Genomic DNA, 27,343 nt, shown 5'->3' on the forward strand with positions numbered 1-27,343 from the left:
ACAGGGAAAAGTGGTGGTTGAGTGCCTTACCTTTTAAAATTCCAAAGGGCTCATATTAAGGTTTTACTAAAGTTTATTTCCAATCCAACCTGTTGATAATATCAAAAATATCTGGATGAAGGTAAAATACAAATATTACCTTCATCCAAAACGTTTTTGATCTACAAAGAATTTCTAATGGTCATTCATCACTGTTTCTAGTTGTATGGTCCACCTGAGATTCTGATATTCTTAAGGTTTGGGATCGCGTCCTAAAATGAGATGGAAAAACAGATGGACGGCGTAGATATTCAAAAAATACATCAAGATGGGCCCCACAAGGTTAGATTAACACCCACTAAGGTGTTACCCGGGTAACAGCTAATCCGCTCCCCACCAAAACACAAACCTCTGCAGCGGACGTGAAGATCTAAAAACCCCAAACCCTCGAAATCTTCACCGTACAAAAGAAAGTTTCAAAAAATCCCCTGGATTCCCCGCCTTAAATAAACGTCACTCTCTAAAACGCCCACCACCCGTTCGCTTAATTTCCCCAACGACACCGAACCCCAGAGAATGCGTATGGACTCGTGCTTCTCGGCCCCGTCCGAAGACGAGATGGGCAGCGTGCGGACGCTGGTGGGCGTGAAGCAAGTGAAGCAGGGCATGCCCGAGACGGACTGGGACGAGAGCATGCCGCTGCCGGGCGATATCATCGAAGGCGTGGCTGAAGAGGACGGCGAGGATCGGTTCGTGCCAGCGAAGGTACGGTCAGAGCTGAGCTCGTATCTGGGGAAGCTGAACAAGCAGGTGGAAGTGGTGTGGGTGAAGGTGAGGAGAGGTGGTGGGACCCTCAAGCTGCGGGCCCGGGTAGTCCCCGATGGATGCTCTAAGCTGCAGCGTCGGTTCACCATACGAGCCTTCTCAGATGATCGCCACGTGGCCTTGCTGGGGGACTTGACATTGGAGCAGTGTGCTGAGCTGCAAGGTAGGTGGGGTTGCCTTTCTTTTTCAGACAATCCAGAGCGTTGGTGAACCGGGTCCGAGAGTTCTAAACCGGGATGATCGGGTTCGGGTCCTTTCATGGTGAGTTTTCACATTTGAAGACCCGGGTCTGTATCTGTGTCCAATCGGATTTGGGTACTTGCCAGGTATTAAGGGAAACGGATTGGCTACTACTCCCCCTGCCACCAGCCCGGTGGCTGGTGTTCGGTGCTCTGTGGGCCCCACCATGATGTATCTGTTTCATCCATTTTTACAGATCATTTCAGGGCTTGAATACAAAAATGAGAGGGATAAAAATCTCATGTGGACCACACCACGGGAAAACAATAGTGATTGGATATCCACCATTAAAATCCTCCTAAGGTCCACTGTACTGTTTGTTTGACATCTAATCTGTTGATTAGGTCATACGAGCCCAGATGAAGGAAAAAACAAATATCAGCTTGACCCAGAACTTTTATAGCCCCCAAAAGGTTTTTAATGGTCTACGCTCATTCAAGTTTCCTGTAATGTGGTCCCGTTGAGATTTTGGTATACTTCATTTTTGGTTTCATAACATAAAATGATATGGAAAAATATATGAACAGCATAGATGAAACACACACATCATGGTAGGGCCCACAGAGCACCGACCACCAGCCATGGGCGGGTGGCAGGGGGAGTGGCCAATCCGTTTCCGGTATTCAGATCTTGGTTTCAAGCCGGGTCAGGTTATTTCGGGGACAAAAAATACGTAGCCACCTTGATTAATGGAATAGATCAGGCATACGTGTGCCGTTTGGACACGTGTGGCAGGGGCTCTCTTACACGTGTGTGGCTTACCAAAACTATTAAAATTAACCAGTTCCGAATTAGACCCGACCTATTTTTTAACCGGGTCTAAGCTTGGTGGGTAGACCCTGACCACGATTGGAGACCTTTGGATTACAAACGGTGGGGCCCACGTGTGCAAAATCCTTCAAAACGGAAGCGGATTGCGTAATGGGTAAACTCTGTGGGGTCCACCGTGATTATGTGTCTTATCCACGCCGTCCATCCGTTTTATCAGCTCGTTGTAGGGGAAGCCTATACAACATTCAAGTGGACCACACCACAAAAAACAGTGTGAATTCACCGTTGAAAACTTCATAAGGGCCACAAAATTTTTGGATCAAGCTGATATTTGTGTCTTCCCTTCATTCATGTCTGTTGACCTTATTAACAGGTTGGATGAAAAATAAATATCACTGTGGGCCCTACGAAGGTATCAACGGTGGATGTCATTATCCCCACCGTTTCCTGTGGTGTGGTCCGCTTGAGCTTTGGATATGCTTCAATCTTGGGTTCCTGCCCTAAAATGATCTGAAAAAACTGATGGACGGCGTCGATAACGCACATACATCGACAGTGGGTTCCACATAATTTACTCGCTATGCTGTATCGCACTTAGTACATACGCAATCCGCGTAGACGTAAGATCTCATCATGTATATGTTAATCACCACCGTCATATCACGATTAGATAGTCCAAAACATACGGGCCCACCACCTCCAATGGTGGGTCCCACTTATCACCGCCCTTGGATCGCGATCAGACATCACCGTACCCCTTCTTTCACCGGATCTTGTGTAATATCTATTTGATGAACGGTCAGATTTACATATGATCATGCAGAGATGAGCAGAAGGGTGGTGGACCATGCCGGCTTTCCCAAGAAAGGAATGAAATATGATTGGAAGAAGAAGGTGGGGACCTACGTACCTGACCCTCAATGCAGTGTAATCAGCTCCATCCTTTTCATGCCATTCCCATCCGAATACAGCATCGAGGCGACCACGAGGCGATCGATGGCCTGGTTTTCAGCGGCCGTCTCATCGGGGGCCCCACTCATCTTCGTCAACATCCAGACCGAACAGATCGTCACCTCAGTATGGCTCTTTCATCTCTCCCTGTCATACATATATATGCTATATCTGGACCATTCATCAGGTGGGCCATACAGAAGATGGTCTGATTGTCAGAGATCGCCCTGATTAAACAATCCTAACCCTCCAAAATGAATGCATTTCCTTGTGGGGAATGATCCCGTGCGCTACGTTTGAGATGTGGGGTCCATAGTGATGTGTGAGTGCCATCCAGTCCGTCCGTTTGATGTAGCTCCCAATGTTAGGATTAGATTAAAAAATCCAGCCTGATTGACAACTCAGTTTGGCTAAACCAAAGGAGCAATGGGGATACTGAGGGGGACACAAACTTCCAGATTGAATGTGGGGTCCGCTGCTGTTTTTATGTCATCCAGACCAGTCATCAGGTGCGCCCCACCAAGATGAAGAAACACGTTTGGACATATGTCACTACAAAATTTAGGCGGGCCACAAATAAAGAGAATATATAGTTTTTAGGCGTGATTGTACATTGCTCTCTGTACTGTGTCCCACCTAAGTTTTTAATAGGGATGATTCTTGTTATATACGGTTAGCACGAGGAGTAGTAGTAGATGCACGGTTTGGATTTCACATATGCATTAAGGATGGGCTCCACATAGTGCATGTGATCATCCTTTTAATATCATGTGAGGCCACCTTTAATATCCACCGCTCTTCACGTGGATCCCACCTTCAATGTGGGTTGCCCATCACGTGGGGCCCACTTTGGATGTGAGTCATTCATCATTATAGGCCTACCTTTGATGTGGGCAATTCATTATGTGGGCTCACATTAATGTAGCTCCTACCTTCGATGTAGACCATCCTTTGTGTGGGCCCCACTTATGATTTAGATCGAAATCAGATTGCCTACTGAGTTACTCAGTACGCTCCCATCGTACTGAGTAAACTCAGTTGGGCTCACCTTGAATGTATGTAATCTATCCACACTAGCTATTATTTGCTTTTCCATCTAATTTAAGGGGTCGAACGCAAAATTGAAGCATATCCAAAGATCAAGTGGTTCATACCACAAATGATTTCCACCGCTGAAACCTTGCTAGGCCCCACAGTGATGTTTATTTGTCACCTAACTTGTTCATAAAATCATGAAGATATAATGAAGGGAAAAAGAAAAAACAAATATAAGATTAATTTATAACTTTTGTGGCTCCTAAGAAATTTTCAATGGTAAACATTCATTTCAGCTATTTCCTATGGTGCGGTCCATTCGAACGTTGTATATGTTTTATTTTAGGTTTTAAGCTCTAAAGTTATATGATAAAATGAATGAAATGAGAGGATAAAATACATAAATCATTGTGGACCACAGAGAGTTTACTCAGTACACCAAGTGATGGTGAGTTACTCACTATGCAATCCACTTCCATTTGGATCATCACTCGCATGGAGAGAAGAAAAGTCATAAGTTGAAAAGCTAAACTTAAAATCTCACTGAGATAAGTAACTTTTCAGCACAAGTTACTTTTATATTGATGCTTATAATACTAACTTAAGTAATTTGTTAACTTTAAAAATTACTTATCGGCCTAATCTAAACGAACCCTTGAGGTCTGGATCTGCCTGATTTTTTATCCCAAGGAGAACACGAGAGAGAGAGAGAGACATGCTAATGACAAACAAAAACAATATCCTTAATACTTAAAAACCTCAGCTCTAATCATGCATTTACTCTTCCAAAGGAAAGAACAGCTTCTGGCGCTGGCGACAGCGGCGGCGGCGGCGGCCAGATCACCCGGCATGATACAGGCTGGTACAGGCAACGAAATTCAAACACGACCATCCAAATCACACAAGGAATCCGACTATGGTTTTTGCCCGGAGTGGCTGAGGAGGTTCCGGTGATGTTGAAGCCGGAGCCCGGAGAAAACCGGTTTGGGATGGACATCAAGCGGACTGAAGAGGTAAGATCATAGTTCAAACACGAAAACCGACTCGACTCAGAAACCTTGTTGAGTTGAGTCGACTCAAAAAATCTCGGCCTTTCAAAGGTTTTAATCATGCTTGGGAATGATCGTCTATGATGCACGCAATCATCCCATCCGATCAATCAAAGATAGTGTAGGCATGTTATGGACTGGGCCCCAGTCGCTTTTGCTTCATGGGGAGCGTTGGATTTCCTGCTAAAGAAGTTCCTGCATTGGGAACCTAGCTGGGGCCACCGTGATGTTTACGAGAAACCCAACTCGTCCATCCGTTTTGTGAGATCATTTTAAGAGATGAGGCGAAGAATGGGACAGGTCCAAGACTCAAGTGGACCGAAAACATGAGGATTGAATGTCTGCAGTTGAAATATTTGTGGGGATACAAAAGTTTTGAATCAGGCTAACATTCGTGTTTTCAGTTCATCCTAGTAGGAATGACGTTATGAACAGCGTGGATGGCAGGTAAACATCACTGTCGGCCCAGCGAGGTTTCAACGGTGGGAATTTCCCTACCCACATTTTCCTTTAGTGCGGTCCACTTGAGTCTAGGATCCTGATCAATTTTGGTCTCAATTCCTAAAACGAGCTCACAAAACGGATGGACGGGTGAATTTCTCACAAACATCACGAACATCACGGTGGACCCACCTAGGTTCCAGCGCAGGAACTTTTCGCAGGAAATCAGCGTCCGAGTGTTGGAAACGGATTGGCTACTACCCCGGCCACCAGCCAAGGGCTGATGTTCGGTGCTCTGTGATCCACCATAATGTATTTGTTTCATCCATTCCGTTCATCTATTTTTATAGATCATTTTAGGGAAAGAGACAAAAAATGAGGTGTATCGCAATCTCAAGTGGACCACATTACAGAAAACCGTATTGAATGAACCTCGACTATAAAAACTTTTTGGGGCCAATAAAAGTTTCGGATAAAGCGTATCTTTGTTTCCCTTCATCCAGGTCTGTATTACGTAATCAACAGATTGGATGTCAAATAAACAGTACAGTGTGCCTTAAGTGGTTTTTAATGGTGGATATCCAATCACTATTGTTTTCCTCTGGTGTCGTTCACCTTAGATTTATATCCCTCTCATACTTGTTATCAAGCCATAAAATGATCTTCAAAAATGGATGAACGGCATGGATGAAACACATACATCATGGTGGGGCCCACAGAGCACCGACCATCAGCCACCGGGTTAGTGGCAGGGGGAGTAGCCAATCCGTTTCCCCAAGTGTTGGATCAAGTGGGGCCCACCTCCCATCACCCATCATCAACATGGAAGCTATGCTGTGATTGTTTTTCACCACATCAACTTCCAGCCATTGATACTAGAATCCATCATGCAGGGCATCATCTGCATCTACTCAGTGTCCAAAGGGCTGGCGGCGGACCGGGCCGGTCTTAAAGAGCTACACGAGCAAGCGGCTGCGGAGGACCGGCTCGTGGTAATAGCCCGGCTGGAAGGGAAGAGCCTCATGCCATCTACCGTTTCCTCAGCCGGCCTCATACATTGCTGCGACCACAACGAAGTCAAAGAGATACTCGCCTCTGCTATCGAACGGATGGACGGGATCAACCTTCACATCATGGCATGGTCCAGTCAAAAAGCCGCTCGGCCTTATCAGACGGTGGGTCTCACCACCCTTAAACCCCCAGAAGAATCTTACCACACGGTGGCCACGTTTGTTCCAACCACATCCAACCGTTGGTTCCACCTTGTCTGATCAAATCTCCGTGTGTGTGTGTATAGTAGGAATTATCACCGTTGGATGTTATGAGGGATGAATGAAGAATGGTTACCTACCACTTGCAACGTACGAACAATAACGGTAACGAACAAAACTGTTAGTAGTGAAATCAATGTATTTATTAGAATACATGTAATTAAGTCCAAATGAATGTGCACCGTGTATTTCCTGGTGCTGTTTGTTCTGGAAGGTTCAGATCATCTGATGAAAGTTTGGGATGCTTTCAATCGAGGGAGCGGATTAGGTGAGACTCTGGATCTACTTGAGGTGGGTGGGACCCTGACTGTGGGGCTTACAGTGATGTATGTGCATTAAGTCCGCACCGTTCAACCATTTTGAAAGCTCATTTTAGGGCACACCCCAGAAAATGAAGCAGATGCAAATCTTTGGTGGACCATACCACAGGAAACAGTAGTGAGTGAATCCCGGCCATGTTTACTTGCCATCCAACCTGTTGATAAGGTCACAAATATCTGGATGAAGAGACCACACAGATATCAGCTTGATCCAAAACTCTTGTGGTCCAGGAGAAATTTCAGCTTGATCCAAAACTCTTGTGGCCCAGGAGAAAATTTTAATGACCGGTTATCAACGGTGTTGGTGAAAAAATTGGAAATAAAAAAATAAAAAAAAATAAATAAAATCTCCAGGTATATTATAATTTTCTTTTTTCTTCTTCTATGTTCACACAATCCATATAGGCATAACGCCAATTGAATGCCTACCATTGAGAACTTCTTGGGGCTCACAGAAGTTTTGGATCAAGCTGATATTTGTGTTTTATCTTAATCTGCCACCTCATCAACAGGTTGGATGCCAAATAAACATCACTTTAAATGAGAAATAAACATCACACTGAACCTATTACTAAATCACAATAAGTTTTGGATCAAGGTGATATTTGTCTTTTCGATTGATCCATGTCCGTTCCACCTCATCAATAGATTGGATGCCAAATAAACATTACTTTAGATAAGAAATATACATCATTGTGGGCCGTAGGAAGGTTTCAATTGTGGATGTCATTTTCCCATTGTTTTATGTGGTATGGTCCTCCTGAGCTTTAGATTTGTTTCAACATGAGCTCATGCCCTAAAATGATTGCTGGAAAAATGGATGGATGGTATGGATAAAACATATATATCATGCTGGTCCCCCCAATGTATCCAGACTAGTGGAGCATTGGATATGTTTCAATTTTGGGCTTATGCCCTGAGATGAGCAGGAAAAACGGATGGTCAGGGTAGATAAAACAGATACATCATGGTGATGAGTTCCTCACTCTCTAATGCGTGTTCGATGAAGATGATCACTTGAGCAATTAGTGTATCGCATTTGTTGTTTGTATTTTTCCAAACGCCTACTGCAAGGACGAGGATTGGGTACTACCCTCGTCTGTTGCAATCTCGAGACAGGATAGGGCTTTAGAGGGCCCATGGGATGAATGGGTTATCAATGTCGTCCATCTATTTTGCTCCATCAATTTAGGCTATAAGCCAAAAAATGAGGCAAATTGAATGCTCATGTGAACCATACCACTGGTAGTGGCAGTGATAAGCCACCGTTGAAACCTTTATAAGGACCATTTTGATTTTTATGTGCAAAATAATTTCACCAATACTTCTTTACGCATTATAGGAAAAATGAAGCTTTCACTTCTACATCCACATGCCTAACTTTTCCTTCAGAATCTCTTCCTAAATCACAATATTTTTTCATTCCCAAACAATGATAATTTTGGAGAAAAATGAAGCTTTCACGTCATACCCCAAATATTTATAATTTTACACCAATGATTAATTACATACTATAGGAAAAAAATAGAGCAAAGTAAGCTTTCACTTGTACATCCACAAGCTAAACGTTTTCTTCGGAATCTCTTGCTAAATCACAACATTGTTTTTCTCTTTCTATCTAAATAAGATCGTCAATAATAAAATTCACATTTCAACGGTGCTTGTGAAATTTTTGAAAAAATATTATTGGTATATTATAATTTTCTTTTTTGTTCTTCTCTCTTCACACAATCCAAACAGGCATAATGGGAATTGAATGCCTACCGTTGAGAACTTCTTGCCGCCCATAGAAGTTTTGGATCACGTTGATGTTTGTGTTTTAGCTTGATCCATGTATGTGCCACCTCACCAACAGGTTGAATGCCAAATAAACATCACTTTGGCTGAGAAATAAACATCATTGTGGGCCCAAGGAAGGTTTCAATGGTGGACATCATTTCCCATTGTTTTTAGTGGTATGGTCCACTTGAGCTACGGATATATTTCAACTTGGGCTCATGCCCTAAAATGATTGCTTGAAAAACATATGGATGGCATAGATAAAACATATACATGTACATCATAGTAGGGCCCATAATGCATCTAATTCAGTGGAGCGTTGGATATGTTTTAATTTTGGGCTCATGCCCTAAGATGAGCTGGAAAAAAGGATGGACGGGTAGATAAAACACATACATCATGGTGGCCCCCACAAAGTATCCAAACCATGCTATAACGTGGTAAGCTCTTCAATATCCAATGCTATCCGATGAAGATGCCCAACAAAGCAATTAGTGCATCGCATTTGTCATTTGTAATTTCCAACCGCATACTGCAAGGACGAGGATTGGGTACTACCCCCGCCTATTGTAAGCTTGAAACAGGATGTGGCTCTAAAGGGCCACCGGATGTATGGTTTTATCAACGTCGTCTATCCATTTTGCTCAGTCATTTTAGGATATAAGCAAAAAAATGAGGCAAATTGAATGTGCATGTGAACCATACCACATGTAACAGCAGTGATAATGACACCCACTGTTGAAACCTTTATAGGGACCATCATGATTTTTATTTCCAAAATATTTACACTAATACTTATTTACATACTTTCTAATAATAATAAAAATAGAGAAAACGATACTTTTATACGTACTCTAGGAAAAATTTTTGAGAAAAATGAAGCTTTCACTTCTTCATCTATAAGCCATACCTTTTCTTCTTAATCTCTTTCTAAATCACAACATTTTTTCATACCCAAGCAATTATAGTTTCGGAGAAAAATGAAGCTTCCACTTTATACCTTAAACAATTAAAATTTTATACCAATACTTACAAACAAACTATAGGAAAAAAATTAGAGAAAAATAAAGCTTCCATTTCTACATTTAAAAAATAAAATTTAAAAAAATCAGAACTTTTCTTTGGAATCTCTTTCTAAATCACAACATTTTATCCATTTGTATTTAAATAAGACTTTCAAAAACAAAATTCACATTTCAATAGTGCTCGATGAAAGTTTTGAAAAAAATAATCACCGGGTACATTATAAGTTTCTTTTTTCTTCTCTCTTCCCACGACCCAAACAAGCATAGTGGGAATTGAATGCCTACCATTGAGAACTTCTTGTGGCCCATAGAAATTTTGGATCAAGCTGATATTTGTTTTTACATTGATCCGTGTTTGTGCCGCCTCATTAACAAGTTGGACGCCAGATAAACATCACTTTAAACGAGAAATAAACATCACTCTAGGGCCTAGGAAGGTTTCAACTGTGGATGTCATTTTCCCATTGTTTTTTGTGTTATGGTCCACTTTAGATTTGGATATGTTTCAACTTGGGCTCATGCCCTAAAATGATTGCTAGAAAAACAGATGGATGACATGGATAAAACATGTACAGCATAGTGTGCCCCACAATGTATCCAAACTAGTGGAGCTTTGGATATGTTTCAATTTTGGCTCATGCCCTATGATGAGCTGGAAAACACATACATCATGGTGGCTCCCACAAACTATCCAAACCATGCCATAGCATGGTGAGCTCCTCGCTATCCAATGCGCGTTCAATGAAGAAGATCGTCAGATCAATTAGTGCATTGCATTTGTCGTTTGTATTTTCCAACCGCCTAGTGCAGGGACAAGGATTGGGTACTACCCCCACCTGTTGCAAGCTCAAAATAGGATGGGGCTCTAGAGGGCCCACCAGATGTATGGGTTTATCAACAATGTCCATCTATTTTTCTCGATCATATTAGGATATAAGCCAAAAAATGAGGCAAATTGAATTCTCATGAGAACCATACCACAAGTAGCAGCAATAATAATGACACACACCGTTGAAATGTTTATAGGGACCATCATGATGTTTATTTGCAAAATAATTACACCAATACTTATTGGCATACTCTACAAAAAATTAGAGAAAGATGAGGCTTCCACTTCTACATCCACAAGCCAAACCTTTTCTTCAGAGTCACTTCCTAAATCACAAATTTTTTTCATAGCCAAACAATTATATTTTTGGAGAAAAATGAAGTTTCTACTTTATACCCCAAATAATTATAATTTTACACTAATACTTATTCACATACCATAAGAAAAAAAGTTTAGAGAAAAATGAAGCTTCTACTTCTACATCCACAAGCCAAACCTTTTCCTCATAATCTCTTCTTAAATCATAACATTTTTTCTCCTTTTTATCTAAATAAGACATTCAAAATTAAAATTCACATTTCAACAGTGCTTGTGAAAGTTTTGAAAAATAAAAATCAATGGGTACATTATAATTTTCCCTTTTCTTCTTCTCTCTTCCCACAATCCAAACAGGCATAGTGGGAATTGAATGCCTATCATTGAGAACTTCCTGGGGAGCACAGAAGTCTTGGATCAAGCTGATATTTGTGATTTAGCTTGATCCATGTCCGTGCCACCTCATCAATAGGTTGGATGCCAAATAAACATTACTTTGGATGAGAAATAAACATCACTGTGGGCCCTATGAAGGTTTCAATTATGGACGCCATTTTACCCTTGTTTTTAGTGTCATGGTCCACTTGAGCATTGGCTAAGTTTCAACATGGGCACATGCCCTAAAATGATTGCTTGGAAAATGGATGGATTGCATGGATAAAACATATACATCATAATGGCCCCCACAATGTATCCAAACCAGTGGAGCTTTATATATGTTTCAATTTTGTGCTTATGCCCTAAGACGAGTGAGAAAAATGGATGGATGGGGTAGATAAAACACATACAACATGGTGGCCCCCACAAACTATCCAAACTATGCTATAGCGTGGTAAGCTCCTCACTATCAAATGCGCATCCGATGAAGATGACCACCAGATCAATTAGTGCATCGCATTTGTCATTTGTATTTTCCAACGGCCTATTGCAAGGACGAGGATTGGGTACTACCCTCGCTTGTTGTAAGCTCAAAACAGGATGGGGCTCTAGAGGGCCCACCGGATGTATGGGTTTATCAACGTTGTCCATCCATTTTGCTTGATCAATTTTGAATATAAGTAAAAAAAATAAGGAAAATCGAATGCGCATGTAAACCATACCATGAGTAGCAGCAGTGATAGTGACACCCACCGTTGAAACCTTTATAGGGACCATGGTGATGTTTATTTGCAAAATACTTATACCAATACTTATTTACAGACTCTAGGAAAAAAAAAAAGAGAAAGTAAAACTTCCGCTTCTACATTCACAAGCCAAATCTTTTGTTCGGAATCTCTTCATAAATCACAACATTTTTTCATACCCAATCAAGCTATCCCCTAAACATTCAACAACTTTTTCAGTAGAATTTCTTTTCAAAATTTCCAAAAAGCTTCAATCTATATATATATATATATATATATATAATCAAGGTCCCCACATTAATACTATTTCTAAACAAACCCTAGGAATAGAAAATGAAGGGAATGATTTCCTACCAGAAGTCTTTTCATAATTTGATGCTGAACTTCCTCCTTATAAATAGCTCACATATATAAGCTTCAAAATTTCACACAAAAAAAAAACTATTATCATTGTCTCGTTCCTATTGATCTTCAAATCGAAGAAGTCAACAACTTCCCTCATACACATTTTGAAGGCAATAATATGTATGAATGGAACTTAAATGGCCTATCTGAATATCCAATATTTCTATAGCTTTGCAATCATTTCTTAGTCTATCAAAATGAGTACGATGTATATAATCATTTATCAAAATTTATTGCACATGCCATTATTGTCGGATTCACTAGTCGGTTACATGGATGGTGGAATGATTATTTATCTCCCCTTTTGCGAGAAAGTATTCTTACTGCTGTCAAACTTGATGACCAAGGTAATCTAATACTTGATGATGAAGGTAATCCCATTGGAGGCCAAGTCATTTATTGTTCTTATCGTCAATATTCTTCAACCTTTGTTGGAAAATTAACTAATATTTTAGAGAAAAATAAAGAGCAAGAAATAAATATAAGATATACATCTTTAACTGATTTTCGATAGTATAATGACATCTTCCTTTTCAATTTATATCGGATTGGTACATGTGGAGACTCATTATGGAAAGAAAAATTTATCTCTAGCCTTCCTTCTTTATTTGTTGAAAAAGTCAAAACTCACCTTCGTGATTGAAATAATGGTAATCTTAACTACAATCAATACACCTCCGATGAATTGATCTAAGTCATCAATCGGAATGGTCTTAATATTTTTATAGACATTTGACTTAAATATCAACTCTAACGCCAACAGTCAACAGGCAAAAAAAAGCTTGCTGATTTCTATTATCAATTCGGATATGATCCATTTATTAATCATTTTAAACGACTCCCAATAGTAAAGAAAAATTTTCATAAAGCCTATTGAGAAAAATATTCAAATAAATATTCTAAACACGCTTATCACAAAGATAGAATCTCAAATTCCATTTTAAAATGTTTCAAATACAATAAACCAAGTTATTTTACTAATAAATGCTTTAAAAACAATCCCAAATGAAAAATCAGTACTATACAAGATCCATATCATATCTCTAAAGAAGAATATCATACTTCTAATTTTCAAAATCCCCAAATCAATAATTTTTCATATCAAACTCTCAAACAATCTAATTCATTAATTTCTTCATTTACATTTACAATTGTGGAATTCAAAGCTTTTGAAATACAGATCTTTATCTTGATGGAATCTAAGGCTTTTGAAATCCAAAGCCTTATTTCTTGATCTTTAGATGCAGTAACTCTCTTACCTTAACATGAATAGTGACCCTTGCTACAATATTCTTGATGCGGCTTTATTTGGCTTGTCGGAGCTTTAAGTTGATGATGGCTTGGCGGCTTGATGACTTGATTATGACTTGGAGAAGGCTACACAACTTGATCTCTTTTTTAGATTAAAATATATTTATTTTGGAAGGGGTTGTCGTTGATTCTTCATCAGAAGGATTATGAGTAGAATCAACTTAATTGCATAGAGCTTGATCATTGAGAAAATAAAAAACACTTCCTCTTGAAGTTTATTGATTTATTTGAGAAGGTCTTTTTGAATTTGCATATTGAAATCGACAATGACTACTTCTTTAATGGATTTTGGGGGACTAAGAAATGACGGGGAGTGGAAAAGGAGATTGAGAAGGAGTTCGCTTAAGAAGAAAGGAAGAAATATCAAATTTATCCCACTATTTGCCAAAGGTTGTTTCGAATAAATAAGGGATAGAAGAAGCTGGATTGGGCTTAATTTGCTATTCCCAATGAATGATCTAGGCAAGGGAATACTTGATGAAAATTTTTATAGTTTGTTACATTCTTGGTGGGGCTTGAGGATAAGATTACTTTTGTAATTGTGTACAAAATGGTTCTAGGATAATATTATGTTGTGAGTCATAAATTATACACAATTTATCCAATATTCATGTAGAGATTGACTGAGAATTTTTTATTATTATTGAAACTTATGAACCATGAATAGAATTTATTATAATTTTGAAAAATCAGGACATTATCTGATGTAGAGGGGGTCGCGGACACTTTCATGTCCAAGATGGACCAAAGAAGGCCCGATCGGAGATAGAAGTCATCAAGATCGTCAGAACCTTCAAACAGGCATATCTTACAAGCCAGAATGAGTTACTCGACGTACCATATATGATTTTGGGGTAGGACGAGCTACTTTAGCCCATCAACCTGGCTTTTCCAGGTTTTCCACACCGAATTTGCGAGATTCCATCAGATCGATGGTCGAATTCCATATTTACTTCCGTTTTTACTATTTTTAGCAAGTTTTAATTTTATTATAACTCTTAATCCTTTGAGATTTAGGAGTTATGTCCAACATGAAAAGCTCATAGAAAAATTAAGAGAATAATGTGGTTAAGCCACATAGGACACTTACTATAAATAGTAAATTTAGTATTTATAGTAAGTTACGAATTTTAGGGAGTTTTAGTTGTAGTTTAATTCCAAAATTTCTTCCAAGGCTTGGTATCCCTATTTAAAGGGTTATAGACTTATTTATTTCAATCTATCAATCAATTTATGAATTTTCAGAAATACTATTTCTATTTTCTTATTTTTTCCTCGTGGATTTGAGAAGTCTCTGTGAGGGGTCCAGAGAAGCTTTGTGGATTCAAAGTATTTATCCTTGAGGAAGACGATGATCGACAGAAATGTTAATTAGTGGTAAAAGTTTGGCCATTATTAGATCAATCAGGAGCATTGAATATTATATATCAAGAGGCAAAAAGGATACATTATCTGTGATGAATTGGACTTGTCGTTGAGAATGAAGAATGAGAGGGGTAAATTTATTGGTGGTCAGTATTGGAAACTCAATCTTTTACATACCTTTATCCTTTGTTGTAGGAGCTATGAGTTTTTTCTAGAAAAGTTTACAAGAAAAATAGTCAAGCAAAGAAATTAAAAATCCTTATATAAATTCTATTTCAAAATAAAAATTGGCTAAAAGAGCTTGTCATTAAGCAAAATTTTGTTTTGAGACAAGTTTTTTAACATTCTTTTGAAGAATTTCTTTTACAAACTTGCAATCTGAGCGGAGAAGAAATTTCTTATTCAAAAGATCACTTTGATTTTGATCATGCATGTTACTATCGCGAGAACTAATTCTTTATTAATAGTAGAGTAATTTTATTGAATATCGTTCCAGGTAGTATTGATTCTTTGCTTGGGATCGTTTTTAATTCATTTATTAGCAAAATAACCTGGTTTATTGCATTTGAAACATTTGTAATGAATTTTGAGGTTTAGGTTTTGCAATAAGGGCATCCATAATATTTCTTTAAAGTTTTTTTCCCAATATAGTTTATGCAAATTTTTCTTTATTTGTATGAGTCGTTTAGAAGAATTGATAATTGGATCATATCTAAATTAATAGCAAAAGTCACCGGGCTCTTTTTTGCTTATTGATTGTTTGCTTTGGAGTTAAGATTTGAATTGAAGGTTCGTACAAATATTAAAATCAGTTTGTACAAATATTAAAACCAATTTGATTAATGACTTAGATCAATTCACCATAGGTGTCCGAATTGTAATTAAGAATACTATTATTTTAATTACGAATGTTGTGAGTTTTGACTTTTTCGACAAATAAAGGAAAAAGGCCAGACATAATTTTTTGTTTATAGAATAAGTTCCCAGTGTCCATCCATATTAAAAACATACCCTAAAATGAGCCGTCAAAATGATTGGACGGTGTGGATTTAATGCACATATATCACTGTCAGCCCCATAGTTAGGGGTACCACCCACCTCCGTCAATCCGGGATCCACCGAAGGTGCACCCCTTTAGCTAGGGGTGTACATCGAGTTGAACTGAGTTGAGCTGGCCTTAGCTCGACTCGACTCGGCCACTAGCTGACCTCAGCTCGAATTCAACTCGGCTCGGTCCTCAAGCCTGACTGACCAGCTCGGCTCGGTTTGATCAACGGCTCGGACCAGTTTGAGCCAAGATCAAGCTGAGTTCGCCATTGCAGCATTTTCACAAACACTTGGACTGCACCTTCAAAATCTCATTGTATTTGAGACAGCAGCAATGGTTTTATAGGGATTTTATCAAATACCTTCTAAGCAACATAAAAAACAAGAAAAAGAGAGAGTGTTGGTTTCATATACATACCTTCCTTGCCACCAGCCACACTTATTTGAGTCATTTCATCAAACACTTGGTAAGCAACATCAGTATCAAAGTAATCGAGTCACCGAACTGTTTCGATCCGAGTTCGATTCGAGCTGGGTTCCATCGGAGGTGAGTCGAGCTGGGGCCAGCTCGAACTCAGCCCCGAACCGAGCTGTTTCAAGTCGAGTCGAGCCAACTAACCGAGCTAGCTCGGTTCGTGTACACCTCGACCTTTAGCAAACAGCCAAACACCCGGAAACCCACCAAAACGGGCACGGATTAGCTACTGACAGGTTGAGTAGCCAAAGTGCTACTAAAGTGACGTCACCAAGTTCTGTGGGTCCTACCCTGGCGTATGTGTTGTATCCACACTGTCCATCCATTTGGAGATATCATTTTAGGGCATGAGTCAAAGAACGAGTTAGATACAAAGCTATACTGGATCACTGCAGAAAACAGTAGAGAGAGTAACATCCACCGTTGAAACCTTCCTAAGGTCAACCGTGATGTTTATTTGAGATCCAATCCGTTCATAAGTTAAAAAATACATTAAAAAAGGGAAAACACAAATATCAACTTGATCGAAAACTTTTGTGACCCTTAGAATTTTTTAACGGTGGGCTTCACTCTCTCCACTAGAGGTGGGTATCTTGGACCCGATCCGGTGGATCTGACCCGACTCGGTACCGTTCCAAACAAAACTGGCGGGTGAGATCGACCTGATCGAGTCTGGCCACCGAGATCCATTCATCTTTCGGGTCGGGTGCAGATAGAGGTCTATCCGGACCAATCCAACCTGGATACCCGAACCGAACAGACCCGACCCGGCGGGTACTATAAATAGTCGTTTTGATTTTTTACCCTAACCCTTCCCCTCTTTTCTTACCAAGTTACCCTACCCAACCATGCCTCTGCTTTTCTTCTTCCTCTCGGACCTCTCCACTCTCCATCTCTAGATCTTCTTCCTCTTTTCTTACCCACAGCGAAGCAGACTCCGCCAATCCTAGCTACCGCGACCGCTTCATCCTCCGCAATTCCAATGATGCCATGGGCCTTCCTGGCCTCCTCTTCCTCCCCCAAGCCTTTGGGTCCCACCTCTCTCTCTCTCTCTCTCTCTCTCTCTCTCTCTCTCTCTCTCTCTCTCTCTCTCTTCACGTGAGCTTTCATTATGTCACGTGATCTGTTGTTCTCCTCTTGCAGGGCCATATACCTGGGGGAGACCTTCTGCAGCTATATCAGCATCAACAACAGCTCGAATTCCGAAGCACGAGATGTCGTCATCAAGGTATCACATCATCCCCAGTTTGGACTTTCCGCACTTTTCTTTTCTTTTTTTGAAATTTTGTAAGAGGTTCTGAAAGAATTTGGGTTTTCAGGATCGAATCCGCTTAAATTTCACTGTAAAGTTTTTTTTTTAATTATTATTGGGAATTATTTTCACAAAATGCTCTGCCAGTCACCACTCGAAAAACTAGGCCGACGCTCCATTTCAGCTGGGGCCTACCTTACTGTTGACTTGGATTGGTTTACATGTTATCAATGGGTTTCACAATGAGCTATGGGGCCAAACATGTGTCTGAATTTTAGGCTGCTTGTTGCTAGTTTTGAGTGCTAAATGCTAAAGCTTGGGATGGTTGTTGCCAGTTTTGGGGCTAAATGTTAGAGCTTGGGTTGCTTATTGCTAGTTTTGAGGGCTAAATGTCAGATAGGTGCGTGAATCATTTACCCGCACCCAAACAACCATTTAGGAATTTATTTATTTATTTTAATAAAACAGGTTCTTGAAAATGTTTTCTACAAAAAAGTAAACTCTCTGTCACTAGAAAGTGTCATTTTCTTGAAAAAAATCGATCCGAACGTGGGCCAATTCAATCCGACTCAGTTTTCCTGACCGAGCCGAACTCGGATCGGTCCAGGTCAGTATGGTTTAGGATCGGATCGAGTCAGAGGACCTGGACTTGGTCCCGGATCAGACCAAGTTCAGGTCAGGCCATGCAGAACTCGGACCGAGTCAAGTTGGGCCCAATCCGATCGGACTGGGTCTGATGCCCAGCTCTACTCTCCACTGGTTTCTTTGGTGGGGTCCATTGGAGCTTTTAATCTGACTCATTCTGTGGCTCATGCCCTAAGATAGTGACGTCACTTCGGCAGCGAGTTTCGCTACTCAACCTTTCAGTAGCTAATCGGGGTCCCACCAAAACAGGCTTGGGATCCACCCACGCGGGCGGATCCCTGCCTGTGGGGCTCACCTCGATGTATTTTACTTAAATCCATACCGTTCATCCATTTTGAAAACTCATTCTAGGGCAGGATTCTAAAAATAAAACAGATCTAAATCCCAGTTTACCACACCATAAGAAACAGTGGCTGTTTACCATTAAAAACTTCTTGTGGGTTACAAAAGTTTGGGATGAAGCTTATATTTGTATGATCCCTTTCTCAAGTTCTTTGTGAACTTATCAACAGGTTGGATGGAAAAGAAAAAATAAAAAAATTCCAGTATCCCCAAGAAGTTCTTAGTGGTGGGTATTTAATCACCACTGCTTACTGTGGTGTGGTCCACGATGGATTTGGATCTTCTTAATTTTGTGATTACCCAATAAAATGAGTTTTCAAAACGGATGAACGGCGTGGATGTGAGTAACATACATCAAGGTAGGCCCCACAGTGAGGGATCCAACCACCTCGGTTGGTCCGGGGATCCACTGAAGCACACCAAAACCTCCGCACGATTGCGGACGTGAAGATCTAAAACTCCAAACCCTCGAAATCCTCACCGTTTCAAAGAATCCCCTGGATACCCCGCCTTAGAAAACGTCACTCTCTAAAACGCCCACCAACCGTTCGATTAAGTTCCCCAACGAAACCGAACCCCAGAGAATGCCTATGGACTCGTGCTTCTCGGCCCCGTCCGAAGACGAGATGGGCAGCGTGCGGACGCTGGTGGGAGTGAAGCAAGTGAAGCAGGGCATGCCCGAGACGGATTGGGACGAGAGCATGCCGCTGCCGGGCGATATCATCGAAGGCGTGGCTGAAGAGGACGGCGAGGATCGGTTCGTGCCAGCGAAGGTGCGGTCAGAGCTGAGGTCGCAGCTGGCGAAGCTGAACAGGCAGGTGGAAGTTGTATGGGTGAAGGTGAGGAGAGGTGGTGGGACCCTCAAGCTGCGGGTCCGGGTGGTCCCGGATGGATGCGCTAAGCTGCAGCGTCGGTTCACCATACGAGCCCTCTCAGATGATCGCCACGTGGCTGTGCTGGGGGACTTGACATTGGAGCAGTGTGTTGAGCTGCAAGGTAGGTGCGGCGCCTTTCTTTTTCAGACAATCCAGACCCTTAGTCTATAGGATCCTAGAGTTCCCAAACCCGGGATAATCGGGTTCGGGTCCTTTCGGAGACAGTTTTCACTTTTGAGGACCTGGATCAATATCCAATGGGCGGACGTGGATTGCGTCCTACGGGCATGAGCTTTGAGTGGCAACCGTGATGAATGGATCTTATCCACACCGTCCATCTATTTTTTCGTATCATTTTAGAATACAAACTTAAAAATTAGGCAGATCCAACGCTTAAGTGGACCACACCACAGGAAGTAGCGGTGATAATGATTCTCACCGTTGAAACTTTTTTACGGCCCAGCGTAATGTTTATTTGCCATCCAACATATTCATAAATTTACATAGACATGGATGAAGAGAAAACACATATATCAGCTCCATCCAAAACTTCTATGGCTCCCGAAGAAGTTTTCAACGGTAAGAATTTAATCTCCATTGTGTAGTCCACTTAAGCTTGGATCCGCCTCGTTTTTGGGCTTCTTTCCTAAAATGATACGAAAATATGGATGGACGGTGTGGATAAGATCCATACAACACGGTGGCCACTCAAAGCTTCTGCCCGTTCCCAGCTGGAGACGTGCAGTGGTAGGACGCAATCCGCACCCAATCGGGTTTGGGTACTCGTCGGGTCATAAGATCCTGATAAAAATAATAAATGAACGGTCGGATTTACATATGATCATGCAGAGATGAGCAGGAAGGTGGTGAATGTGGACCGTGGGGGCTTCCCCAAGAAGGGAGTGAAATATGATTGGAAGAAGAAGGTGGGGACCTACCTACCTGACCCTCAATGCAGTGTAATCAGCTCCATCCTTTTCATGCCATTCCCATCCGAATACGGCATCGAGCCAACCACCAGGCGATCGATGGCCTGGCTTTCAGCAGCCGTCTCTTCGGGTGTCCCACTCATCTTCGTCAACATCCAGACCGACCAGATCGTTACCTCAGTATGTCTCTTTCATCTCTCTCTTTCGTACACGTGTGATGTATCCGGACCATACAGAAGATGGTCTGATTCTCAAAGATTACCACGATCAAACAATCCTAACCCTCCGAAACGAATATATTTTCTGTGGGTGGAATGATCACATGATTTAGTTTAAGCTGCGTGGGGCCGATCGTGATATGTGAGTTTCATCCAGTCCGTCCGTTTGATGTACTTGGCATTACACAATTTAGGTGGGCCACAAAAAAAGTGAATATATAGTTTTTAGGCGTACTGTGACCTGACTAAAGGTGTACATCTAGTCGAACAGAGTTGAGCTAGCCTCAGCTCGACTCGGCTCGGTCATTGGCTGACCACAGCTCAAGCTCAGCTCAGCTCGGCTCAGTCCTTGAGCCTGACTGGCCAGCTCGGCTTAGTTCAGATAGCAGCCCGGGTCAAGTTTGAGCCAGATTTGCCATTCAGCAACTTCAAAATCTCACTGTTTTATAAACAGAAATAATGGTTTTATAGTTATTTTATCAAACACTTTCTAAGTAACATAAAAATTAGAAAAAAATAAAGGGAGAAGAAGAAAGAGAAAAAGAGTATTTATTTCATGTACATACTTTTCTTGCCTTCGAGCAGGGTTCAAGTTGGATTCGATCTGAGTCAAGTTGAGCTAGGGCCTGCTCGAACTCATTTTCAAGCTGAAAAAATCAGCTTAACTCGGATCGAACTGAGTCGGATTGAGCTTTTTCAAGTTAGGTCGAGCTAGCTCGGTTTGTGTACACCCCTAGTCCTAACTGGGTTTTGATAGGGATGATCCTTGGGATGTACGGTGAACACAAGGAATACTGGATGCACGGTTTGGATTCGACATACACATCACGGATGGGCCCCATACAGTGCATGGGATCATCCAGTCTTGTGATGTCAACCGTTGCCTGTTTTTATCTTGTCGGGCCTTTGTTGGTAGAGACACCGTACGGATGGTATCGACCGAAATGCGTACTGAGATACTCAGTACACTCTTATCGTACTGAGTAAACTCTGTTGAGCCCACCGGGAATGGATGTTGCTTATCCACGCCGTCCATCCGTTTTTCCAGCCATACCCCGGGAAACAGTGGGAATAGTGATTTCCACCGTTGAAGCTGTTCTAGCCCCCACAGTGATGTTTGTTTTTAATCCAACCTGTTCATAAGATTTTTAAAAACAGGGATGAAGGGAAAACACAAATTTAAACTTGATCCAAAACTTCCGTTGCCCTCAAGAAAATTTCAAAGGTAGACATTCAATTCACACTATTTCCCGTGGTGTGGTACATTTGAGCCTTGGATATGCTTTATTTTTCTGTTTCAAGCCCTAAAATTATCTGATAAAATGGATGGAAGGAATGGATAAGATACATAAATAAATCAGGATGGACCCCACAGAGTTTAGTCAATACGCTTAGCTCAGCGTAGTGAGTAACACTACGCAATCTGCTTCCCGAACCGTTCAATCAAAGGGCCATCTTCCAACAGAGGTATAGGTTAATCCAAAATTCAGGTGGGGCACACCGCAGAGAACAGTTGGGATGTGGACTCCCACCATTAAAAACTACTCACATTATGTAGTGGCCCATCATCTTTGTATATTCCATCCAATCCATTCATAAGATGCGTCCAGCCAGGATGAATGAACGCCCCAAAGATCAGGCCATTCCAAAACTCAGATGGACCACACAATGCGATTTTATAGATTTTAGACATAATGTTTACATGGTGTGGCTTGATTTCTGTATCTGCCTATTTTTTTTATATATTTTTTTTATCCAAGGAGAACAAGAGATGGTAGATATGATGTACGGATTGGATGTCACAAAAACATTGCAGTGGTTCACACACAACGCATTATAGGTTAAGCTTAACCTGTGGTGAACAAACAATCTACTTAGCACTTTAAAAATCTCAGCTCTAACCATCCATTTCCCCTACCAAAGGAAAGAACAGCTTCTTCGATCGTCGGCGGCGGCCAGATTTCCCGGCATGATACAGGCTGGTACAGGCAAAGAAATTCAAACGCGACCATCCAAATCACACAAGGAATCCGACTATGGTTTTTGCCCGGCGTGGCTGAGATTTCGGTGATGTTGACGCCGGAGCCCGGAGAAACCCGGTTTGGGATGGACATCAAGCGGACTGAAGAGGTAAGAATAAGATCGTAGTTCAAACACGAAAACTCGACTCGACTCGAAGCCTAGTTGAGTTGAGTCGACTCAAAAACTCGGGTGAGTTTCTGGATAACTCGTTCGATTTTTTTCAATTTTTTTTTAAAGTATTATTAAATATTTAAAAGTATAAATAATCTCGGATTCGTGTTTTTCTCGAGTTTGGCCAAGCTATGACCAGATTGAGTTTTTTCTAAAGTCTGGGTGAAATCTAGTCAAATCAAGTGGGGCCCACCTCCCCTCAACCATCATCAACATGGAAGCTATGCTGTGCTTTTTTTGCCCCACATCAACTTACAGCCATTGATACCAGAATCCATCATGCAGGGCTTCATCTGCATCTACTCAGTGTCCAAGGGACTGGCAGCGGACCGGGCTGGTCTTAAAGAGCTACGTGAGCAAGCGGCTGCTGCGGGCCGGCTCGTGGTAATCGCCCGGCTGGAAGGGAAGAGCCTCATGCCATCCACCGTCTCCTCAGCCGGCCTCATACATTGCTGCGACCACAACGACGTGAAGGAGACACTCGCCTCTGCTATCGAACGGATGGATGGGATCCACCTTCACATCATGGCATGCTCCGGTCAAAATTCCGCTCGGCCTACTCAGGTGACCGGCCTTGCCACCCTTAAGTTTCCAGCAGAAGAATCTTGCCCTATAATGGCCACCAGCTTTGTTCAAACCACAACCGTTGGTGAAATGATGGCCCACACAGCTACCTAGCCTGACCAAGTGCATGTATGTATAGAGGAATAATCACCGTTGGATGTAATAATGAATACTTGAGCAGTGGTTACCTACCACTTGCAACGTACGAAAAATAACGGTGATGAATAAAACTGTTTTCTTTGAACAGTGGTTACTTTCGAAGTGGATTGTCCATCATGTGGGGTCCACTTTTAATATTCACCATTCATTTGTGGGGTGCACCTTCTATGTGGATCATGTGGCCCACTTCGGATATGGGTCATCTATCATGGGACCTTGGATGTGGACCATCCATTAGATGGGGCTCACTTGATGTGGACTGTCCATGACGAGGGGCCTCACTTTGATGTGGGCCATCCATCATGTGAAGCCCAGTCCGTTCATTATGTGGTCCCACCTTAATATGGACCATTCATTGTGTGGGGGCCCCACCTTCAATATGGGTCGTTCATCATGTGGGCCCACCTTTGATGTCAACCAACCATTATGTGAGCCCACCTTCAATGACCATCATCTATCATGTGGGTTCCACCTTTGATGTGGATTGCCCATCAAATGGGGCCCACTTGATGTGGATGTTTTGTTATGTTAGGCTACACTTTGATGTAGGTCATCCATCATGTAGGGCCCATCTTTAATGTGAATTGTTCATTATGTGCGCCCACCTTGACGTGGACCATACATTATGTGGGGTTCACATTGTGGGGTCATTCATCATGAGGGGCCCACCTTTGATGTCCACCATCCATCATATGGGTCCCACCTTTGTTGTGGACCATCTACCATGCGGGGCCCACTTGATATTGATAGTCCATCATGTGAGGCCACATCTTGATCCGAGCCATCCATCATCTAGGTCCTATCTTTGCCGTCCATCATGTGAAGCTCAACCTTTAATATGGGTCATTCATCATGTGGGCTCACCTTTTATGTCAACCTTCCATTATATGGTCCCACGTTCAATGTCCACCATCCATCATGTGGGTCCCACCTTTGATGTAGACCATCTATCTGGGAAGGCCCACTTGATGTGGATCGTCCATCATGTGGGGCTACACTTTGATGCAGCCTATCCATCATGTGAGGCTCACCTTTGATTTGACTGTACATTATGTGAGCCCACCTTTAATGTAGATTATTCATCATGGGGGGCCTCACCTTCAATAAATGCTGTTCTTCCCATGTGCCTACCTGGAAGAAATTGTAAAGAGGAGAAGAAGGCAAGTTAGAAATCACTTTGAAAGTTTAAGAATAAACTTGTTTAATAAAAGACAAAATATGCCCATTCACTTATACCAAATAAGCTCTCTTTTTTTCTTTTTCCTTTTTTTAACTTTTTTCTTTTTTCTTTTTCAAGTAACTCCTCCCAACTTATGAATTTGGAACTTATTTTCTACTTTGCAAATAGTTTATTATTATTATTATTATTATTATTATTAATTTATATAAATGAGCTAATAAGCTCTCATTTGTAGAGATGCCGAACACACGGCCATACTAACATAGAATTGAATTTCCATACATACCCTTACTTACGGGTGATAATGGGTCAAGTCTGCATGTGGGATGACTACCTCGAACCATTTCTAAGGGGAGTTTAACCTAAGGTAGATGGCCCATGGATTGGGCTTTAGGTCAGAAATGTGGTTTGTTTATCTAAATGGGTCAGGCTCTAGTTCAACCGCACTGGTACCTAATTCAACCTGCCATATAATTTATCAAAGGATTGGATCAGGTGACCCGAGTCAAAACTTAAAACAAATCAATTACTGATAGGTATGATATTTTCATTGACTATCATAACAAGACTTTTAAAAATGAAATTTATATTTAAACAGTGCTCGTGAAAATCTTGAGAAGAAATCAACATTAGCTACATCATCATTTTCTTTTCTCCTCTTTTTCTACTATCCTAGGTAGGCCTTATCATAAATGAATATGCCCTCATAAATTTTTTATAGCCTTGGTTGTATTGTAAGGAGCTCACATGACAAGATGTTACGTTTGGTCTATCATGATGTTTGCATGACATTCACTTCATCTATCAATTTTGTTGAGAGAAAGATTCTTTCTCGACTGCACGCACAATAATATTAAAATCAAATGAAAAATAAAAAAAATATGCAAAACACAAATATCTCCTGATATATCCATAGATTCATGTTCAATGGTAAAATAAAATAATAAGCTCTCAATATAGTGACGGCTCTCTCTCTTACAACGTAATATATATTATCCCAAATAAAATAGAATTTACATAAAACTTCATATAAAGTTGCTGTTTCATTTTATATAAGCCCAAAAACTAGGAAGCTAACAAAAATGAAGTGGCCAGCTGTACCACAAGGCATGTTGAGATTTGGGATGTCCACCATTAAAGCCCTCTTGATATCATTATATGACCATCCAATCTGTTCATGACCCCCATTGACCACTGGAGAGAAGGAAAAAAAAAACACACACACACACCATATCTAAAACTTTAGCAGCTGCAAAGATTTCAATGGTGAGAGCTGTTTACTACCAGTATCTGCTTGAGTTTTGGATTTGCCTTATTTTTAAGCTTCCACTTTAATATGAGTTAGCGACTAGCGAAACTAATGAGTGGACTGAATGTTACACAGACATCATAGTGGCTCTCACAAACATCATGGTGGCTCTGACAAGTCATTTCATCACATGGATCCTTACACCGGACCTGGACTACTTACTGAGTAAACCATGTGGAACCTACTGCATTGTATGTCCTATCGCCTATCCATTCATTTTATCAACTCATTTTAGGGCATGAGCCCAAAATTAAAGTATATCTAAAAAGCTGAAGTGGATCACATCACAAGAAACATTGGGGATAATGATGTCCACCGTTAAAACCTTCCTAGGGCCTACATTAATGTTTAGTTGTTATCCAACCTGTTCATGAGGCCACAAATGCATGGACCAATCCAAAACTCCCAGGCTCCCAAGAAGTTTTCAACGGTAGGTGTTCATTTTTCGGTGCTACCTATGAAGTAGTTCACTTAAGCTTTGGATATGCTTCAATTTTAAGATCATGCCCTAAAATCAACTAGAAAAATGGATGGATTGCGTGAATAAGACACATACATCACAAGTAGAGCTATACACGAGCTGAGTTAGCACTGTTAACTCGCTTGATTCGACTCGGAAAAGTTGGACTCACCTCGGCTTGAAATTGGATTAGGACCGAGTCGAGTTAGTTTTTGGAGCTCGAAAAAATTTTGAGCCGAGTTCGAGCTTGCCCAAGCTCGACTCGACTCGACTCAAATAGAACCTCAACTCGAACCGACTTGGATCGAATCAGCTTGGTGACTCGGTTATTTTGATATGAATGTTGATTGCCGAGCGTTTGATGAAATGGACTCAATGAAGTGTTGGCGAGGAAGGAATGAATATGTCGAATGTTTGATTTTGATGTTGCTCTCTAGGTATTTACTTGTAAAATATTGTTAAAGTTTTACATTATGTGATAAATTGAAGATGTATTCTACTTGTTTGAAAAAATGCCACTTGGCTCGCCCAACCAAACCGAGCCCAGCTAGCAAGACAGGCTCGAGGACCAAGTCGAGTTAAGTCGAGGCCCGAACTGAGGTTAGCCATTGGCCGAGCCGAGCTGAGCTGTTGCTTGGGTTCAACTCTTATATACCCATA

At 41.2% G+C, this 27,343-nt stretch overlaps 2 protein-coding genes across 5 annotated transcripts; both read left to right on the plus strand.

Annotated features, from left to right (window-relative positions):
- Positions 1-444: 444 nt before the first annotated feature.
- Positions 445-23,805, plus strand: LOC131227694 (uncharacterized). 4 transcript variants are annotated; one of them, XM_058223488.1, is made up of 5 exons: positions 18,968-19,057; positions 19,110-19,792; positions 20,521-20,780; positions 22,742-22,948; positions 23,297-23,805. In XM_058223488.1, the coding sequence occupies exons 2-5, from the start codon at positions 19,381-19,383 to the stop codon at positions 23,687-23,689; spliced, it is 1,272 nt and encodes a 423-aa protein (XP_058079471.1). In that variant the 5' UTR covers positions 18,968-19,057; positions 19,110-19,380; the 3' UTR covers positions 23,690-23,805. The 4 variants fall into 4 exon arrangements, with proteins under 4 accessions (XP_058079472.1, XP_058079473.1, XP_058079471.1 ...); XM_058223489.1 differs by lacking the exons at positions 18,968-19,057; positions 19,110-19,792 and adding an exon at positions 445-967; XM_058223487.1 differs by having other exon boundaries at positions 18,986-19,792.
- Positions 2,471-6,764, plus strand: LOC131227695 (uncharacterized). Its single transcript, XM_058223491.1, has 3 exons — positions 2,471-2,892; positions 4,593-4,814; positions 6,185-6,764. The coding sequence occupies exons 1-3, from the start codon at positions 2,641-2,643 to the stop codon at positions 6,560-6,562; spliced, it is 852 nt and encodes a 283-aa protein (XP_058079474.1). The 5' UTR covers positions 2,471-2,640; the 3' UTR covers positions 6,563-6,764.
- Positions 23,806-27,343: the final 3,538 nt, after the last annotated feature.

Source organism: Magnolia sinica, chromosome 15 (assembly GCF_029962835.1).
Source record: "Magnolia sinica isolate HGM2019 chromosome 15, MsV1, whole genome shotgun sequence".
Lineage (NCBI taxonomy): Eukaryota > Viridiplantae > Streptophyta > Magnoliopsida > Magnoliales > Magnoliaceae > Magnolia > Magnolia sinica.

Excerpts from the sequence above, each read along its gene's own strand:
- LOC131227694 (XM_058223489.1), top strand. The coding sequence starts at position 556 with ATGCGTATGGACTCGTGCTTCTCGGCCCCGTCCGAAGACGAGATGGGC. Across the intron at positions 20,781-22,741 it reads CCGACCAGATCGTTACCTCA|GAAAGAACAGCTTCTTCGAT; the intron begins GTATGTCTCTTT and ends CCCCTACCAAAG. Across the intron at positions 22,949-23,296 it reads ACATCAAGCGGACTGAAGAG|GGCTTCATCTGCATCTACTC; the intron begins GTAAGAATAAGA and ends TCCATCATGCAG.
- LOC131227695 (XM_058223491.1), top strand. The coding sequence starts at position 2,641 with ATGAGCAGAAGGGTGGTGGACCATGCCGGCTTTCCCAAGAAAGGAATG. Across the intron at positions 2,893-4,592 it reads CCGAACAGATCGTCACCTCA|GAAAGAACAGCTTCTGGCGC; the intron begins GTATGGCTCTTT and ends ACTCTTCCAAAG. Across the intron at positions 4,815-6,184 it reads ACATCAAGCGGACTGAAGAG|GGCATCATCTGCATCTACTC; the intron begins GTAAGATCATAG and ends TCCATCATGCAG.